The 21,639-nt window shown below is 38.3% G+C and overlaps 1 protein-coding gene across 9 annotated transcripts in view; it reads left to right on the forward strand.

Moving 5' to 3' along the window:
- The window catches only part of SCUBE1 (signal peptide, CUB domain and EGF like domain containing 1), a 251,963-nt gene that overhangs the window by 62,557 nt on the left and 167,767 nt on the right, over nucleotides 1-21,639 (forward strand). For all 9 annotated transcript variants that reach the window (XM_021278740.4, XM_072041711.1, XM_038173489.2 and 6 more), the window contains one exon: nucleotides 5,408-5,536. In XM_021278740.4, coding sequence (XP_021134415.1) covers nucleotides 5,506-5,536 — 31 coding nt within the window. In that variant the 5' untranslated portion in view covers nucleotides 5,408-5,505. The remainder of the gene's footprint in view (nucleotides 1-5,407; nucleotides 5,537-21,639) is intronic.

Here is a 21,639-nt window from a genome sequence, read left to right on the forward strand (position 1 = left end):
AGATTGGCTTCTCTGGAGGCTTATAAATCACAGTGGCTTTGTGAGACTTCTGAGAGTGCTATCCCATTGTTGCAGAATACACAAATAAAACAAATATCTGGTCTGCTGAGAGTCTCAGCAGTAATAATGAAAGAAGTCAGTCTGTATAAGATGGATACAGGTTCTGCCAGACTAAAGAGAATTAGGTTATGTAAAAAAGACAACTTCAGATTCTCTTCCTATGACTTGAATACAGTGATTGCAAATTACAGCACTTCCTCACGTTATCAAATGCTAAGATTTTCTCAGATAACTGTCTAGAATTTTAAAAAGTTATTGGATGCTTATATAATAATTAGGCTTGTACTTTATGTACCCTTTAAGTAACACGTTGATGGAGAAGGACAATAGCATTGTATGACATTGCTGCATTCCCTAGGGCTGCTGAAAAAGAGATCCAGGTTGTAACAAAAAGATTCACCTCTGTTTTCCAGAAGAATGTACACTATAGCATACAAGCTTCTTTCATCTTGTAAGACAGATGAACCTGTACAGTTAGTTGTACCCCAAGTAAGCAAGTTTCTTTTTATCTTTTTTTTTTTTTTTTTTTTTTCTCCCAATAATGTTATCTTTTAAAACAAGCAGTGGATTTTCAAGATTTCCCAAACCAGTTCCAGAAAGGGATGATCAGGACTTAGCTCACTGGCAACTGAAAATGTGGTTGTACATATCCAGCTCTGGCCTTGGGAGTTGCTGTCTTATTTAAATGCAGTTAAGCATAAATAAGTTCTTAGAAGACTGTATCATTATCATTTATCATTGTAATTTCTGTACACAACAGATTGGAGGCCCTGGAGCTTGAGAGACCGGTAGGTGAGGATGAGGTAGGAAGTCTACCCAGGAGGATGCCTAGGGCGAGGAAGTCGACTCCATGCCTCAGGACTGCCTCTACCAAGACAGAAAGAAGGGTGTTGTAGGTGACTCCCTTCTCAGGGGAACAGAAGGCCCTATTTGTCGGCCTGATCCTACCCATAGGGAAGTCTGCTGCCTCCCTGGGGCCAGGGTCAGGGACATTGCCAGAAAGCTTCCCAACCTGGTTCACCCCTCTGGCTATTATCCTCTTTTAATAGTCCAGGCTGGCAGTGATGACACTGAAGAGAGAAGCCTGAGGGCTATCAAATGGGACTTTAGGGGACTGGAATGGTTAGTGGATGGAGTGGGAGTACAGGTGGTGTTTTTGTCTATCCCCATGGTGGCAGGGAGGAGTACGGGGAGGGCATGGAAAGCCCACCTGATATACATGTGGCTCAGAGGCTGGTGCCAACAGAGAGTTTGTTTGTTTGTTTGTTTTTTTATAATGGGGTGCTTTACTCAGCACCCAGCCTGATGGCTGCAGACAGGTCCCAATCTCTAAGGGGAAAACAGATCCTAGGCCAGGATGGCGGGGCTCATTGAGAGGGCTTTCAACTAGGTAAGAAGGGGAAAGGGCTGAAACGAGGCTTGTTAGAGCTGTACCAAGGGGAACAATGGCAAAGCTGGGAGAGAAGGCAATGGCCCAACTGAAGTGCATCTACACAGAGAACACAGCATGGATAACAAACAGGAGGAGCTAGAAGCCATCGTGCGGCAGGCAGGCTACGACTTGGTTGCCATCACGGAGACGTGGTGGGACCAGTCTCATGACTGGAGTGCTGCAGTGCCTGGCTATAAGCTCTTCAGAAGGGACAGGCAGCACAGAAGGGGTGGTGGTGTGGCTCTCTATATCAGAGAGAGTTTTGATGTTGTGGAACTTGAAGCTGGGAATGATAAGGTTGAGTCCCTATGGATTAGGATTGGCGGGAAGGCCAACAAGGCAAGCATCCTGGTGGGGGTCTGTTATAGACCTCCAGACCAGGATGAGGAGACAGATGAGGAGTTCTACAGGCAGCTGACAGAAGTTGCGAAATTGTCAGCGCTTGTTCTCATGAGGGACTTCCCAGACATATCCTGGAAGAATAACACGCCCCAGAGAAAGTAATCTAGGAGGTTTCTGGAGAGCGTGGAAGATAGCTTCCTGATGCAGCTGGTTAGTGAGCCTACCAGGGGAGGTGCCCTGCTAGACCTTCTCTTCACAAACAGAGAAGGACTGGTGGGAGATATGGTGGTTGGAAGCTGTCCTGGGCAGAGTGACCATGAAATGGTAGAGTTCTCCATTCTTGGAGAAGCCAGGAAGGGGACCAGTAAAACCACTGTACTGGACTTCTGGAGGGCCGACTTTGAACTGTTCAGGACACTGGTTGGTAGAGTCCCTTGGGAGGTGGTTCTGAAGGGTAGAGGAGTCCAGGGAGGCTGGGCGCTCTTCAAGAAGGAAATCTGAATGGCGCAGGAGCAGTCTGTCCCCACGTGCCCAAAGATGAGCTAGCATGGAAGAAGACTGGCCTGGCTGAACAGAGAACTGTGGCTTGATCTTAGGAGAAAAAAAGAGGGTTTATGATCTTTGGAAAAGAGGGCAAGCCACTCGGGAGGACTATAAGGATGTTGCAAGGCTGTGCAGGGACAAAATTAGAAAGGCCAAAGCTCATCTGGAGCTCAATCTGGCTACTGCCATCAAAGACAACAAAAAATGTTTTTTCAAATACATCAACGCAAAACGGAGGACTAAGGATAATCTCCATCCTTTACTGGATGTGGGGGAAAACTTTAGTTACAAAAGATGAGGAAAAGGCGGAGGTGCTCAATGCCTTCTTTGCCTCAGTCTTTAGCGGCAAAACCAGTTGTTCTCTGGATACCCAGCACGCTGAACTGGTGGAAGGGGATGGGGAGCAGAATGTGGCCCTCACTATCCATGAGGAAATGGTTGGTGACCTGCTACGGCAGTTGGATGTATGCAAGTCAATAGGGCCAGATGGGATCCACCCGAGGATACTGAGAGAACTGTCAGAGGAGCTTTCCATCATTTATCAATGGTCCTGGCTATCAGGGGAGGTCCCAGTCGACTGGTGGCTAGCAGATGTGATGCCCATCTACAAGAAGGGCTGGAGGGTAGACCTGGGAAACTGTAGGCCTGTCAGTTTGACCTCAGTGCCAGGGAAACTCATGGAGCTTACTTAACTTTCCTGTTGCTTACTTAAACAGATAGTGTTACTTAATTCATTGTTTGAAAAAAGGAAGTGGATTGATCAGTGCATTGCAGTCTGATGCTGAGTAATGTAACAACTGATCACACTGTCTCCTGAATTTCCTCTTCAGACAAAACTTGGTGCTGGATGAAAATTAAGAACAAATCTGAAAATGAAGTTATCTTTTTCCCAGGAGTTTACTAAAGTACACACCTGACACCAAGTCCTGTTATGTGCTTTTCAGTTATTGACTTGGACCATTTAAAGCATGACATTACTGTAGGTCTCTGATTTTATCCTTGCAGCCCTAGAATGATAGGAAGCTTTTAACAATATTCATGAGTGATTAAGTAACCTTGCAAATATTTATTAAGTGGAGAGCTCACTAGAATTCTCTAGAAATGTGTACCCAGGTTTACTGGGCTATATAGGCAGGAGAGCATCTCTGGGACTTCGCAATACTGTTGTGCAGCTGAGTTCAGAGTGGCCCCAATACGCAGTAACTCATTTACTGGTTAGTGTTGTCAGGAAAAATCACAAATGATGGTTTTTGTTGTCATACTGGGCTGTGGGAGGCAGAGCACACCCACAGGCTGCGCTGACTAGGCATTGATAAAGCTAATGGATGAAAGTACTTAGTGAAAGATGGGAATTTTTCAAAACAGAGGAGTGGTTCAAAGGCTAGGAAGTTTACTTTTCATCAGTAGGTATTATTTTTATTAAGATCCTTTCTCCATTTTCTTGTTTCCAGCATTTTTGTTGTGCTGAATTCTGAGTTACAAAAAAAGCTAATTATTTTTGCAGATAAAGTTAAATTAGTAATTCCCATTTTGAACTGCTGAGGAGATTGCAGAAGGAGGGCTTCAAAGCTGTTGGATGGAAGAAGATGGAGACATAGACAGGCGGACCTGAGGGGGAAGACCTACAAAGAAGGCTGGAGGGGGCCTGTCCCTGCTCTGCCAAATCAAACATCTCAAAGGATTGTGCTAAGAGGGACAAACTTTGATTCAGACCAAGGGCAGAAATGCTTGAAGGGCCAGTGAACGACTGAGTCTCTGCTGTCTTTTCAGCAGAATCTGTGTTTCCCAGACTACTATGCTGTGTTGGGATTGTTTCTGGGTATGATACCAGGTAGCTAAGCTTTTCTGGTGATAGTTTTGAAAATTAAAAAAAAAAAAAAGAGGGAGTCTGTGTGAACCTAATATCAAAGTACATCATCCACCTCTGCAGTGGAAGGCACACTTGAAATTACAGGCAGGATAGCTTTAATGTGCCAACAGATTATTTTCTACAGATGTCTTTATCAGCGTATCTTGCACTATGTAACATAGGGACAGTGGGTGGGGACTTTGGTTTAGCACACCGCAGATTTAGAGCTGACAGCTCTCAACTTATGAGACTGTAATTATTTGTGCGTTTTTAGTTGGTTGATGTGTGCCACTGATTCACAGACGCAATTGTAATGCATACATCCCATCTGTAAGTCAAGATACGATCTAGAATGCACTTTCTAGAATGAGTGAAGAAGTGATTTTTTTTTGTATGAGTCATGGAAGACCATAATAGAATTGTTTGCAGTTGAAATGGAATTAATATCTCTTGTCATTCATGGTGGTTCTGCACTTGCATGTCAGTGCACAAAACATAATTAACAGTAATTCTAACATGCTTTCTAAGAATAAAACTTTAAATTTTGTTGTCACTTTCATATGTGAAATAATAGAGAAAATTATAACAGGGCTTCTCTTTTTGGGGAAAGGGAAAGAGACGGACAAAACTGCATTGTGTTATCAAGAGCAACTTCACAGAGCTCAGCAGACTGTGACAGCTATTTCAGAAATGGTGCCTTTCAAGATTTATTGCACATAAAAACAGCTTTATGTGTTGTCAGGAATATATCAAGTCATCCTTGTGCTGAGAAGACTTTCTGGTCATACTTTTATCTATTAAACTGTATTAATAGTATGGTTTAACTCATTGTCTGCTTGATTATTTTAAACAGAAAATGAAAAGTATGTTTTAAATATAAAATAATAACAAAATCACTCAAAAATTTTCTGAAAATATATAATTGTTTCCTGTGGTGATACTAAAGTTAATTTGAGAAGGAGTGTTCTAGGTATAAGCTTGCTGAATTTCAGTCTCTTATGATCCTCATATAATCTGCCTGTAATTCCCTGAGCCATCTATTGGATGGAGTATGCAATATAAGTATATAGAATGATTAGGAGAATGCATATATTCAAAGATCATGCTTGGCTGGAGAATTCTCCTGTATTCATAGGATTCTCTATTTACAAAAACTTCTTTATCCTCCTTTTGTGTTTTAGATATTGATGAATGTGAAAATGACTTCTACAATGGGGGCTGCGTCCATGAGTGCATCAACATTCCAGGCAACTACAGATGTACCTGCTACGATGGGTTCATGTTAGCCCATGATGGCCACAACTGTCTTGGTAAGTAGTGAATGCTGGCAAAGAAGTTTAATTTCATGACTGTGGTAAGAAAGCCTGATGTACTGGCAGCATTTTGTCAGCTCATACATGTTTGCGATGAAGGCCTGATCCAGATCCTACAGCAGTTTCAGACAGTGCCGTGTGCTCACATTTAGGGTATTATTTATATTATCATAAATTTAATAAGATTTAACTTGATGAAAGTTGAGATTCTGAGGCACTGTTCTGTGACAACTTGAACTGGTCATCACAGAAAGAAAAAGTGACTTGATTGTATTCAACTCCTGGATAATAACAAAATCTGTAGCCTAGTAACATTATTACCTTTTATGAAGTGCATAAAGTTGCACTGAATAAGTTGAAGTGTTTCTATTGACTCCAGTGTGGTTTAGACCAGACCATTAAGGTTGGCACTCATCATTTTAACATACTCTAATGTCCACATCTAAAATTAGAGGTCAGGGTTGTTTTTTTGTTTCCATTTCAGCAAGGCTTGTGCTGGATGTTTGGACTTCTTTTTTAAGAAAAGTAATCTTCCCTAAAACACATACATATTTTGCCTATTTCTTCCAAGTTTTGTAATTCCAGTCATAAGTTTAAAGTTTTCCCTCCCCCTTTTCCCTCTTTTTAGGATAAAAGGATTCCAGAACGTGCTGTATTAACAGGTTACTGAATGTTAAAAGTGCAGCTGTAATGAAGGAATACTTGAACAATAAAACAAGGCAGAAGAACAGTTATCAACAATAGATGTTTACAAAGGAAATGGGCACAGTCCACTAACTCTACAAAAACAGGTTCAGAGCACGATCTTAGTTGTATTGGCAGTCTTAGGATTTGGGGATCTGTGATTTTGATTTATGCCCATTGCTCTGTTTTAAATAGGTGGGTTTTATCCTATATACTGAAAACAAAGTTTGTGTTTTATGTTTTAATTTCATCACACCAATTACCTGGAAACAAATTTGACTGTTACATCCAGTTTCCCTTACCAGTTGACTTGATAGTCATTCTAGCTAAGTCACAGTGCATAGGACTTGTATTGTCTTTCTCAACATTCCAAATATAATTGCAACAGCTGCTGTTTGATGCATTACCAGATTCATTTCAAATTGATGTGCATTATACAGTTGTGAGGAATGTTTTAGCAATTCATGTCAATAGAGAGCTTGAAGGGAAATGTATTTGTAGGCTTTTCCTTGAAGTTTCTGATATCTGGGGGGTTTCAGAATAACTGCTAACTATTATGACTATTGCATGAGACACTGTGCAAGTCTCTGATATCTGGCCAGGAGATTAAGGAGAAGGGGAAATCTGAAGGACAGCTAAAAGACAAAGCTTGCAGGGAATGCTGTGCAAGCCTCTGACATACAGCCAAGATGGACAAAGGAGAAGGACAAAAAAAAAAAAAAAAAAAAAAAAAAAAAAAAAAAAAACTGAGAGGAAGACTATGAGCCTTCAGCATGAGAGACCGTCAGAGGGACCACCAGAGACTGATACGCATGCTCCAGTAGGAGGGTTTGGATTCTGGAAACTAATTATAACAACCCTGTTTCTTTTAGAAGTAGTAATGAATATCTATTAGTCTAGGAGCATAAAAATCAGCATCTTGATGTAACATGTGTGTGTCTTGGTGGAGCAGAGACTCCCGGCGCACCCAGCGCTGTTTGCTTACCTCTATTCCTTTAATAAATTTTAAACTTTGATTATAATCCTATTTTGGGACTTAGCCATTTATAACAGTGAAGAAAAGGGATATTTCATCTGTGTCATGCAACATCTTTACTTTGGTAAAGCGGAGGTTCTTTGCAAGAAAAATCAAAAAATCAGGTATTGAATGAGAAATCATAACACCAGCCTGCACTCACTGAAGCTATAGAACAACTAGAATTTCTGAGCAGGGTTCTGGTTAGCTTTTCAGTAGATGTATTTCCTACTTGGTTCATTTTCAAACTGAGTATGAGTTCAAATGGATTATGCATCCTGAGCATTGATAGGTTTTAGACTCAAACTTCCAAATTTCATTTATCATAGAACAGACTAAATAGATTTATTTGCCTCAACCTGAGGTGCTCAAATGATTAATTGTGCAAGTGGTATTTCTTAAACAAAGAGCAGCCAGCTATTCATTTGAAAATGAAAGAAAAACTGGTTATGCTATTGTTCACGAATATCTCTTAATTAAACAGAACCCAATCAAATATTTCAGCTACCTGGGATTCTAATAAATGTGCAAGTCTGTTGTTTCAAACTGCTTGCTATTATCAGCTTTGTTTCCAATCCAAATTTGTTTCCAAGTAATTTCTTGCAGACATTACTGTTGGGATCTGTTCTGTCAGCACACAGGGAGCCAGACAACAAGAATTCTTAGGGGGCAATTTGATCGCCTGAACATAGGTGTCTTGTGCCATTTAAAACACCCTGGAGCTGGCAGATGTGACATGGGATCTACTGCTGTAGATCTGGAGTGTGAGCTGGTGGCCAGATGGGATAATATAAGGAACCTAAAATGGTGTCAGTCTCCTATTTAGACAGCTGAATTGCTCTTTCAGTGACCTAGGCTGCATTTCTCACACACAAATCACCAGAAATCTTTGTCTAGTGATTTAAGATAGAAGGCCTAGGGATGGGAGCTAATAATAGTTTGATGATAGTCCTGCAGGCCACCTAGGAACCTCCAGAAAACAGATTGTAATGGAGAAGACTTGTGTCAGGATTTTGACTTCAGTCTGTGCAAAATCTTAAGCTATCTCTTCTTGGCAGTGTTTACATTTCTTTTTAAACCATCATTGGATGTCTTTCTAGTAACGTCAATATAGCAAGATAATTACAGTCTTTATAAATAACAAACTTGAAAAATTCACAAGTATTTGACACAAGTAATGTCAACTGTGGCTGACAGGTTAAGTATTTTTTCCTGCGTTCTTGTTTCAACATTTCTGTCTTTCTTTCTAATGAACCAAAATTTCTTGTTTATTTATTTGTTGGGAGGAGGTGTTTGGTTAGGATTTCATGGCTCAAATTTGTACTGGAAAATATCCAAAACCATCCTCAGGGGAACCTGACTCATTCTCTATTTGTCATTTTTATTGAGGAATTTCTCAAATATAACATGAAATGACACCACAGGGAATTTGAACTATGATGAGATCCTTGTCTGGCTAGAAATGATTTATTTTAGCACTGTAATCACATGGAATAGCAGTAGTTCTTTCTGAAAATTGCTCTAAATTCTGCTCTGTGGATGCAAGACTAATATTTGGTCTCATGCAATGGGTTTTCTTTATCCTTCGTTTGCAACTGGTCATGAAATATGTTTTCCTCTCTCATATACGAAATACCAGTCTGTTTTTTTTAGCAAGCAATTCGCTCACTGGTCCACATGTTCTTTCCTGTTTGATCATTTTTTCTCCATGATCTTACCGATAAATCGATTTTTCCTTCTTTGTCTTTCACGTGTTGAGCCATTGAAGCAGGCTATCAATTTCTATTCTCTTTTGCCTTTAGAAGAGTTTATGGCTTAACTGATCATCATTCCTATTACTACAGAACACTTTAGCCATCTTGTTTGTAGTAAATCAGTTTCTATTCTCAGTTAACTGGTAAAATCTGAATCTGTACTACAAAGAATCAATGGGTAACACGCCTTTTAAACTAGTTATTCAATATACATTCCCTCCTCTGATTCAGCATGACGCTTACAGGTGTTCCTAATTTGCCCCCCCCTCCCCCTTTTTTTTTTTTTTGATGCTTCTTTGATGTAATATTAAGAAAGAAAACTGGAGTTTTACATTTATCTAAGTATATTACTGAATTGAGGCCTCTGGAAACTGGGCATTCTTGTACTCTGTCTTCATATGCTGTTGGAAGCTTTCAGTCAGACTGAGAGCAGAATTGTTCCTTGACAGCAGATGTGCTAGAAGAGGTAGACTGAGACTGGTGTTAAAAGCTGGGTGTTGCACAAAGTAGATATGCTATTGATGGGGATGCTATAGGGAAGGCTAGCAAACATGTCTTCCTTTTCATTGAGAATTTCAAGGGAGCTTTGTTTTGTTGCCAATATAGAGGCTCTAAGATGTAGTTAGGAGGAGAAGATAAAATTTACTGGGTGTGGTGGTTTTTTTGTTTTTGTTTGCTTTTAAGCTATTGAGATAGGAATTGTCATATGGAAAAAAACTCTACTCCTTAAGCAGTGATTAGGCTTCAGCTGTTGGAGGACCGTTCAGTGTGAAGCATTGCATTTGGAAGATGCCAGAAGAGAGCAATGAGACTAATGAGTGTTGTAGATAAGATGGCTAATGCCAAAAGAATCAAATGAAAGGTTTAATTCTCTTGCATGGAAGAGAAGATGGAAAAGAAGTTACAGTAGTCATCAAGTCCAGAAAAGGTTGCTGCGAAGAATTGCAGTTTTACTGATTAGCCTTTATAGCCCTGCTGAATTGAATGAGGTAGAGCAATAGTGTTTGGTTACTGCAGTTGCAGAATTAAAAAAATTGCAATAGTGTGCTCCACTTGGATATTCAGAAAAAAACATTGAATTATTTTGCCTAAAGGATTCTTGTTGTGGAGTACTATTGTCTTAGATTCATCTCTCCCCTACTGTATAAAAATATTAGCTTCCTGGGAGAGTATTATATTCTGTTTTGGTCTGAAGCATTGCTTAACACTAATAAACCTAGGGATTTACTCAGGAAAAACTTGATAGAAACCTCAGTGAAAGCAGTTCTTACTGATATACCTGAGCAAGTCTTAAGTTATTCAGCATCTAGAAATAGAAAGTAGAAGAGAGTGCCATATCTATGTGATCTAAATTTATGTATCTAAATTTCCTTGCCAAAGGGCTTACGTGTCAGCTAATACTTGACTATTTGAGGCTTTCTGGAATTCAGCCATCTCTGATCAGACTGTCAAAAAATGGGGGGAAAAAAGTGTGAAAGAAAAACATGTCAAAGCAAAAAGTGATTGCCACTGATACGAGACAACCATGTGATACTTCCTCCAAATTCTTCTCTTTTGTCTTTTTTACCTGGAGGCAGAGTTTTGTGTACATGTAGTTGGGGCATTCTTCCTAAAAAATACATAAATTGTCACAACTCATTGTTTTCTGTTTGATTGTCAAACCAAATCTGTGTTTGAAAAATGTTAAAGGATTAACAGGTTAAAGGATTGAATTGCATGGAGTGATAATTTTCTTTCCATATCTAGTCAGATATGAATATAAATAGATATGAAGTGAAGCTCAGCTCTCTGTTTTTTGGAGGTTTTTGTTTTTTTTATTTTCTCAGTTCTCACTTCAGATTGTCCCTTTTTAATAGGGAGTTTGCATTGTTTTTATTTTTGTTTTTTGAAAAAGTACCTCTCTCTTCCAGGTTGCACTCATCTTAACCAGACAAAAAATTTATCATAATCTATTTAGAGATGCATTTCTTTTATTTATAGGTTTTTCCATGGTATTAATTGCTGTTACATGGGAACATATGTGAGCACCTTGCAAATACTAATAGATTTGTCTTCACCAAATCCTGTAAGAAAAAGAATTATAATTTTAATAGTTTTTTATAGATGAGGAACTAAGGCGAAGTGACTTCCTGATCTTCACACAGGATTTCTGCAACATAGTCAGGAATAGAATCCCTACTTTTATGAAACCTTGCTTATACACTCCTATTTCAAACATTCTGTGTAACCTTGATTTCTCTTGTTTACAGGAAAGTAACAGAATCACTAAATTTGGACACCAATAGTATGATATCTCAGTTAATTGTCTTGTATGTCATACTTCTGGAAATAACTACAATAATTGATTTTGGTGTTCCAATAAAGGCATATTGTTCTTCAGCAGTTGATCCTGTGTCTGATTCAGATGAGTCCTAGGAAGCTGAGTGAAATTATGATATATGAAAATAAAGCCAGGAAAATTTATGAACATTTTTATGAAAATAAAGCCAGGATTGCAAGTTCTAGTGTTCGTCATAAATTCCACAGAGCCCTATTCAAGAGTTGAATGTTCAGTGTGGTAGACAAGCACAGTGTCATTTTGACTTCAGTACCAAAAAGTAAATGGCAAAATCCTGGTTATGTCCCCAGTCTTGAAGGTGTGCATTGGGCAACAGGTCTGATTTTTCAGCCTAGAAAAATGGACTTCAGTGTATTGTTTGCCTGTTCTCCGATGGTTTTTTGCCTTTCTTGACAAAGTAACTGTCACATGGAGTTCCTTGCAGGAAAAGAGAGGTAGTGCTTTCCCTGGAACAACTGAACCTGCTCCGAGAGTGGTACCGGTCTACCAGCTTTGGAAGGTGGGGCAGAGCAGCAATACAGCAAGGCATTTAGGAGCCTGCAGCTGAAGGAGAAGCTTCAGAGACAAACCAGGAACAGATTGGATGTCCTTGAAGTAACATCTGCCTGTTATAAAATGGTTGCTGGGATCCCAAGTCAGTATGAAAACTAGGCTCATGTTTAAAATGACACAATTTATTTTCTTCTGAGGTATGAAGTTAGGATCTAGACCGAAGTTCTTGTCTTGCTGTGCGCCTTTAAGATCTGTTGGCTTACATTGAGAGAGAAGGGATTTCAATCCTGACATGCAAGCTTAATTCCTGACTGGGTAGTAGTAGTCTACAGTCTGACTCAGATTACAAAAAGAATGTTAGTATGTATGCATGTGTATGTATACCTCATTGTACCATTCATGAATGTACCTTTTCAATGAATGTTCCAGTTTTTCTTTCAAAAACAAGCAACAACAACAAACCAACAACACAACAGATAGAACCTGAAATCTATGTATTTCTACCCCTGGATTTGTCTGAATGTGTACACAGGTACAGGGGTTTATAATCTAATTTGCCTGTCAACATGAAGTGGGAGGAAAGTTGCAAGTGTATGTGAAATCGCTTCTAAAACTCCTAAATGCAAAATGTCAAGTGGTGGTACATAACTGGTTTAGGATTGCGTAATCACTAGTATGATTAAAGGGACCAGTGCCTTCCTTTTAATACGGCTTTATTTTTCTTCATCTCCAGACAGCTGTGTGTAGTGTGTTGCTTGCTTGAGCTCCAGTTTTCAAATCTTACATCAGTCTGTATGTTAGATGAATGATAACAGCTCTGATTCATCACAGCAATTCTAAGTATTTAGTATTTGTGGTACAGGAGCATGCATCAGACTTTATAACATGTACTGCTGTTCTGCAGACTGAAGAGTAGATGCTGAGCAAATATGAATAGCTAGGATGATAAGAAGATGTTCCATAGGCAACTCTGTGTTAGATTTTTACATACAATTTCTGTACATATATGTTTACTTCTATTACTTGGTTGCCTGCATGTTGTGAGAGTCTGGGTAGTGTAGGTGGTAGCACAGACCTAGAAACAAATTATATGTCTCTTTTGAAGTGGGATTATAAGTAATATACTAGTTATAATGTTCTCCCCCCTGTAGATATCAGATTTAGCTTTATGGTACCTGTTAACTAGAAATTTTCAAACTGAGCAATTTCAGCCTCCTCTCGTGATGATCCTGTGATAGATGGATGAGAATCATTGTCACTGTGTTTGCAATGCAAATTTGAAAAACATTTAACTACCATTACTCCAAATGTCCTGGGCTGAGGTTCAGCTAGTGGAGTGTAAACGTCTGCATATAAGACATCTATCTGTACTCACTTTGAAGTCATTAGAGAGAAATAGGTATTTTGGGTGTGTGATCCTCAGACCATAAGGTGTGTATTTTCTGTAGCTCTGATGAACTGCTCCCTTTTTTTTTCCCACAGATGTAGTTCCATAGAATTCAGTTAACTAACACCTTTGAAAATAGGATTTTTGCTCTAGGAAGTCTGAAAACTGGAGACTAATTTTGAAAATGCATCCAGGTTCACTCTGTAAATCCAATAAAAATAGTGAATTTTCATTGTGACTAATGGAAAGGCCTCTAATATCCAGCTTTCTCTGAAACTAGGATCTGAACACACTGTTTTTGTTATAAAACTCTGCTTTTTTAAATTCTGTATCTGAACATTTCCCCCTCAGAATTATTCTGATGTATGATCACCTGACATTAATCTTTTGTGTTCAAATGACATACAACTTTCTTTACATGTTAATTTGCTCTATGTTTGCTTTCTTAAACCAATATGATCTAAGAAGTACTGAAACAAGAGAGTATATAAATCAGTGTAGGCCTGAAGTTTTTTGTTAGTTACAGGGAAATAATCAAAAGTGTAGAATAAATCTTGGTTGCTGTCAACTATGAACTATGATTCTCAGACTGTCATAATAAATGGAGAAACCAGGAGCTATGTGACAGCCTCATCAATCTCAGTCTCTTGTTTCTTCAAGTCTTCTTGTTATCTGAGCCTTTTTTTTTTTTTTTTTTTTTTAATACTTACTCCCTGGAGCCTCCTCTAATATTAGTCCTGCGACTAATAAGTCACAGTAAAGATTTCTCTGCATGGAACACACAGAAAAATAAAGAATAATCCTCTTAGAGTGTGTAGTTATTAAGTATAAGTTAAATTGTATATGGATGCTCTTCTTTGATCTAACACGGCTGTAGATGGCTGTGTCTTAGTTCATCAAAGTCACAGTTTTATTCTGGGTTGTTCATCTTTACTGTTTTATATTGTTTGTATTAGCTTCATATCTTTTGTTAATTCATCTCAACTTTCTTAAAAATAGAAAATTTCTAAGCCAGTATGGCCTATGTTGATGTATACCTTGAGATAAATTCTATAAAATATACTAAAATTAACCAGAAGTTTGGGATCCATGCTGTGTGTAGATCTTACTTAAAGCAAGAGAGACCATGTTTTCACCTGAAGGTGTAGGATTTCAGCCTATAATGTATGCATTAGTCCTAGAAATTATGTATAACCAGTGAAAACACTCAATGCATATGGATTACAGAAAAACAAACAAACAAACAAACAAACAAACAAAAAAACACAGACAAAGCAGAGAGCAGCAAAATTCTCTGATGTCTGATTCCAAATATAGTCACTGTCATTATACTGTGCTCTAGAATGCAATCAGTTCTTGGCAGTGTTCATTTATGATAAGCAGCATGATTTAAACAGTTGAGAAATTAGCCATTGAAAATAATAGCTGCTGCATAATTGCTTGCTGTATTAGAAAAATTTAGACAAATTAGAACAATTTTTTAGACAAAATTATTTTCCAGTAAACTTGAGCATGAGTCGAAAGGTTGGCAGTGAACTTCCTTGTTAGGTAGATTCCAGAGTCTCAGCTTTCTGTAGTACCTGCTTTTGCTGTCTGATAATTTCCATGAATTTCTGTGTTTTAACATTGTCCTTTTGGCTTTAGTGTACAATGTGCAAACTTAAAAGTTTGGATAAGTCCACAAGACAAGATTCTTTTTTACTGCTTACATTAGCTTTTGCAGGCTTAGGTCCAGATCCTTCTTGAGTATTTCAAAATGCTCCTTATGTACATGTTGCTTAGAGAAATTGTGTCAGAGCACAGTAAGTAGTTTTGGATAAAAGAGAGGCAAGAATGAACATGAACTAGCAACTTTTAGTTTGTCTGTATGAAGCCTGTAACTAACAAATAATAGTAATAGTGATTAATTAAAGCGTTAACTAAAATGTCATTGGCCATACTTTATGAGAATAATTGTTTAGAGAATTTGGAGGGTTTAGCAAAAATTTGTTGTTAAGGAGCCTTATAAGGTATGGAAATAAGTGTTTGGAAATAATTGGTATGCACTTTCTTAACTAAAACTGGAGCAGACATGAGTTATTGTGCCATAAGAACAGAAAAGAGAGTCAGGGCAAAGCTTTTCTATTCTATCTTTACAAAAGAAAATATTAACTGAAGAGAAAGTTGCTACAGCAGTAAGTGTTGGACTGTAGTATAACCTCCTCAGCAGAGTGATTATACCTTAGTTGAATCTCCACCCTCATGCAGCCCCACCTGGAGTACTGCATCCAGTTTTGGGACTCCCAGCACAAGAAGAGACGTGGACCTGATAGAGCAGGTCCAGAGGAGTCCACGAGAATGATCAAGGGGATAGAGCACCTCTCCTGTGAAGAAAGGCTGAGGGAGTTGGGGTTGTTCAGCCTGGAGAAGAGAAAGCTTCAGGGAGACCTTTTAGCAGCCTTGCAGTACCTAAAGGGTTCCTAGAGGAAACCTGGAGAGGGACTCTTTGTCAAAGGGTATAGTAATAGGACAAGGGATAAAGGCTTTAAACTGAATGAGGGTACATTTAGATTAGATATAAGGAATAAATTCTTTACTCTGAGGGTGGTGATGCACTGGCACAGGTTGCCCAGAGAAGCTGTGGATGCCCCATCCCTGGAGGTGTTCAAGGTGAGGTTTGATGAGGCTTTGAGCAACCTGGTCTTGTGGGAGGTGTTCCTGCCCATGGCAGGGGTGTTGGAACCAGATGGTCGTTAAGGTTCCTTCCAACCCAAACCGTTCTGTGATTCTATGGTAAAAACTGAAGAGTTCAAAAGAGTGGAAAGATGTATTTGCTGAATTTATTTAGAAGGCAGTGTTATAGACAATCCTTAGCAACAGCTGGGCATCCAGAATTCTGGGAACCTTTTGGGTATACTTTGATTCACATGTTAGTGGGCATGTTTTCATGTCTTTTTTTTTTTCTTCTTATATGAAGAGCTATACAGAAAGGACAAGGTTCTGTTGCACGACTTTGAAAGTTGGCTTTCCCTTAAAATAGAAAAAAAAAAAAAATTGTGTAGTCCTTCAAGGAAAAAAAAAGGATTTTTTTAATCTTAGGATGTACTGTAGAGTTTTCTAATTCTTTTCTTGCATTTGCTATTATATCGGACAACGTACTAAGAAGAGAAAACTCATGGGTGATTTTTTTAATTCTTTTAGTGAAATAAGCTTGAATGGGAAAGAAGTACATTTTTATATAAGATTTTTCCTCTCACACAGTTTCTCCAACATAATTTATGTATAAGTATACAGACATCTTGAAAATGAGGTGTTCTGTTTCAGTGTATGTGAATCGTCAAAAATTCCCTAAAGTGATCATTTGAAACTATTCCTAGTGTATGTATATTGTGGCCAGTACAGGCTGAGAAGTTTTCCACTGATAACTCAGACTGTTGTATTAAAGTACCAGAATTCTATTTTTCAGATATGTATTAGCAAATAAAGAGGAACAGTATTTCAGCCGTATCTTCTGAAAAATAGTTTTTGTACTTAAAGGTAAAAAATGGATACATTAAAGAAGGCTGTAGTGAGGTGGGGGTTGGTCTGTTCTCCCATGTGCCTGGTGACAGGATGAGAGGGAATGGGCTAAAGTTGCACCAGGGGAGGTTTAGGTTGGATATTAGAAAGAACTGCTTTACTGAGAGGGTTGTTAGGCATTGGAATGGGCTGCCCAGGGAAGTGGTGGAGTCACCATCCCTGGTGGTCTTTAAAAGACGTTTAGATGTTGAATTTAGTGATATGGTTTAGCAGAGGACTTGTTAGTGTTAGGTTAGAGGTTGGACTCGATGATCTTGAGGTCTCTTCCAACCTAGACAATTCTATGATTCTGTCATTCTGTGAAAATTGTGAGTATATGCATTGATATATTTAGACTTAAGTGTGGAGATTGAATGATTTCCTTTGAAGAAGCTGAGGAACTTCATTTATTTATTTGTCTTTTTTTTTTTTTTTCCAGTTATAACTAAGAAACTGCTTCTGAAATTAGTCAGAGAAGCAATAAAAAAAATTAATATGACAGCAAAGAATGGGTTCTGGATCCTACTGGTGATTTACAGTAACAGGCTTAGAGTTGCATTTACAGGACAGGAAGCCAGACTGCCATGCAAATTAGAAATTGTTTAGGGTTTGATTATATAAGAATAAGCACCCTGGTCCCAATGCATCAAGCCTTTTTGGCACCGACTAGATATGAGTAACAATGTCCACTGCCTGTGCAAGTGCAGCATTTTCTTGAACAGGCCTGAGACTCACTATATGCCATCAGCTGTTCAGTACTTACAATACCCTCTGAAATTCACTGTATAAATATGTCAGAGATACAGATAGCCAAGAAGTCTATTTTACTGAGATGCACTTAGAAAATCGTGGGTCTTTATAATCTCATTAATTGTGAGGGTTCAAATTTAAGAGCAAAACGCCTTAAACCAAATACTATTGCAGCAGATCGAGTGTATTGCAGGAAAACTGAACCACTATTTCCACCTCAGATACAGATTTGTCTGTGTTTATGGTTGCCTTAAGTGGTAGTTTCAATAGATTAAGTAGATTATTACAAAAACTGTTGGAGCAACATTAAAAAATTCCTTAGGTTCATTACCCATAAGAGGCATCTGTTACAGCCATACTTAGAGCATGTATGTAGTGTGAAGTTTAAGGAGTACCACCATGTTTCACAAAGCAGCTGCAGGAAAGAAAGATTTTGAGCATTTCTTTTCAAGTTCTATGGATCTGTTAACTGCACACAAATAAGAAACCTACTCTGTGGGTGTTCAGGTGATAGGTGATTGTAGCCCATTAAGAGGTGGGGTTCTTCAGGAGAGGTCATGGGCATGCGTTTGGTGTTGTACCACTGCACATAAGAGAAGAGTGGTTCTAGGGAAACCTTGTGTTTTACAATATTCATTTATCATTTTAGAATGGTTTGTGTATTCATCATCAAAAGTGTCCTTGTGATTACTTATTCATGTTTCTCTTTTCTGTAAAATGTCCTTTATTTATCAAGGAAAGGCATTCTTTTCTTACCTTTTTTTTTTTTTTTTTTTTAAATTTCAACTCTGGTAAACATTAAACATTAAAAAAAAATAATTTCAACTCTGGTAAACATTAAACATTAAAAAAAGAATTTTATTTTTTTTGGAAAAAAAAGTGGACTTCTTCTCAGCAAAAGCTTCCTTGAAGGTTACTGAAACCACAGTAGTGAAGTACTGGATTCATGGGCTTGGTATTCGTTTTTCCTTTGCCACATTTTTCCATTTCTTTCTGAAGGAAGGGAACAAAAAGCAGAATTCTAGTGTCATGTGCAAATGGTAGAAAATTTGAGTCATGCTTTTAAATTCTTGTTAAAGTCTGATGTCAAATCTCCTGGAGATACAAATGTTGTGTATGTAGGTAGTGGTTTCTTTCTTCTAATATTTCCCTTTGTTTTCTCATATAAAGTTGGCGTAAGAAAGATGGTTTAGCAATTATTTAAATTAATGATCCCTGTTCTCATAGCCCCCTCAGCTGATGCCATGTATTAACTTTCCTACCTTGACATGTCACTACTTGTGTGAGCATTCCAGCAGGAACACCTGCCTGCAGCATCTTACCTGATACCACTTCCTCAGGTCCTGCATGGCAGATTTACTCTTTGGGCTTCCACAGCTATCTTGAAATCATATCTTCCAAGACACCCACTCCAACAGAGTATCATGGTGCTTGAGGGGAATGGAATAGAGAAATGAGAACACTTGCCAACTGTTGCTGTCATTAACATTAATTTCTAGAAATGGGCACTTGTTTTAAACACAATGTACTGAAGTCATTTGAATTATCTTTGTAATACTATTTGTGTATAGCTGTGCTTTGTAGATTGAAATAGACCAGGTAGACCATACAAGGCTGAGGGGTATTGGTAAGATCACAAAACATACAAAAAAGGCAAGTAGGGAATGAATATTAACTGTATATTACAATAATGGCATTAGGAGACATTCATTCAGACTATGAAACGTGTTTGAAAGAAAAAGAAGTCTTCTTTCAACTCAATTAAATTGTACCATCATGCTGGGTTCAGAAGAGATTGGAAAAATTAATACAGGAAAGGTCCACCAGTGGCAATGGCATGGCTAGTGGTTTAGGAAGGCTAACAGGTATGTGATCACAGGAAGCAGGAGGGCATGTCAGTAATGATTCTGTTCCATGTGTATAGTCTTTCCTGAATATCCACTACAAGGCAATGTGAAAGATAGGATGTTGGGCTAGATGTTCTTTTTTTATGATTATTATAACAGCCGTTACTATAGTAAATCCAGGAATGTGATTTTTGAGATTTTCACCCTTTTTTGGTTAGAAATATTCAGAATATAACGATTTTTTAAATTCCAAAATTGCATATTTGTATTTTCTGAGCTTGACATTGCTGATAATTTCTTTTACATATACAGTATATCCTTAGTGGTGTTTAGTTTCTAACTTGAGAAAAGTATGCAGTAATGCTGTCAAGAGTTCATCTCTCTGTCACAGTGTTCTACAATGGGTAAAATAGGCTGCTTAGAAAAATCTTCAATGAATTTCAAAGAATAGCTTAGAGTAAAATGTACAGGATTGGTTCCCTGGATCATGAGTCAAAGTCCTGTTTTCAGAAGTCTCCAAAGAATGTTAATGCAATGGTAAGTGAATTGTTCTGTCACTCCTAAATGCTTTGGAGACTTCAAGGATGACTCAGATTTCTGAGGGTCTTGAGTGCTTACAAGAATGCTCACATGAAAGAAAAATGCCAGAAGGAAGGAAGAGAAGATCATGGGAGGAATTGGACAGTGAACATACTGTTCATACCGTTCACTTGTCATTTGACTCTGTATACCATTTCCGCTTTTGTGTCTTCCTGCTTGTGGTTTTGGTTTCGGGTACCCTTAGCAGACCTTTCTCCCTCATATCCAAATAGGACACATGGTCAGAATAGCTTCCTTAGGGCAGATACTGAAGGAAGTTCTGAGCCAGATCAAGGTGAAATACCAGTGGAGCATATTTGAAGTGTTCATCAGATAAGTTAAATGAGAAACTGAAAGCATTTGTTTATGTAATAAATAAAACATCCATCTTTATCATCTGTAATGTCTCCTACTCTTTGATACTGTTCCACACTACCATTCTCTTAGAGGATCTCATGTTACAGAACACAAGTTTGATTATGTGAAGGCAGTGGGCCAAAAAGCTAGAGTTTATGCAAATTCAGGTATGCATTAATTTGCATCATACTTCTGATATATAGATGTATCTCTCTATATATGTATGTATATGTATAAATGCATCCGTTATCTTTCCCTTTTATTTGAAAGATACTTCTTTCCCAGCCCCTCCCTAATCTGGATTTTCCCTTATTCCTTGATGATGGCTAGCCAATTTGAAATTCAGGTCCCAATCTCCTTTGAAAAACAGGTTTCTCACACTGATCTATCCCCTGTATAAGTGATTCTAGCCGTTGTGATGGTAGTCATTTTATCTATTTAGGTATGTTAGTAAGGAGCAGTTAAGGGCTGTGGAAACTGAGCATCTATTTCTAGATACTTTCAATGATTATCAATGATTGCCTTTGGTGGAGACAATCACAGGGCAGGTCTTTGTGAGGAATGTTACAGCTCAGGTGAGAACCTTTTTCCATCTTTTTGTGAGTCTAGATTACATGTGTTTGCAGAAGCCTTGCTCCAGGTTCCCCTTAGGGATCAGCAGTCAGATTTTGAGATTCAACTATCCTATAAGCTGTAGATATGGAATCATCACAATGTCAGGTGGTGAGCCTACATGTAGACATGTAGAGCCTCCAAAACCGGAGCCAGAGGAGCTTTATTGAAAAACTGACTTGTTATTTTAGTGTTTATGTGGAACTTAATCTCTAGAATGTCTGGTCCAAAATGCAATCTCACATTTGCTGCATTACTGGTGTTTACATGTTCAACTGGGCAACTTGAGCTGCACTGAACTGGAGTTGCACAATGAAAGAAAATAAAAACATCTTTGGCAGCTCTTTCATTTCTAAGTTTTGAAGATATACAAATAATTGGTGTTTTGTTTTGTTTTGTTTTTTTATTCCAGCGTAAGAATCTGAGGGTTGGTGGTAAATTGAGCTGTCTCTACAAAAGTGGTAAATCACCAGCCTTTACTATCAAGAGCAGACAATAATGTTTATAAAATCATTGCGTTTGTTTCAGGTTATTCATCAGAGCTGGAAGACAATTGTTCAACTTGCTTTGTGATACTATAAACAATGCTTGAAAGGCTGTATGCTTTGTAGCAAAATTTTAAGGTTTGTACAATTACCAACTGAGACTTTTTCCTTCAGGAAGTTTTCGACTAATCTTCCAGAGAGGTGAATCTAGATTGCAGTATGCTGTTTTGAAGGAACAAGTTTGAGTTGGCACTAATAGGGCA

Source organism: Anas platyrhynchos, chromosome 1 (genome assembly GCF_047663525.1).
Source record: "Anas platyrhynchos isolate ZD024472 breed Pekin duck chromosome 1, IASCAAS_PekinDuck_T2T, whole genome shotgun sequence".
NCBI classification, from domain to species: Eukaryota; Metazoa; Chordata; class Aves; order Anseriformes; family Anatidae; genus Anas; species Anas platyrhynchos.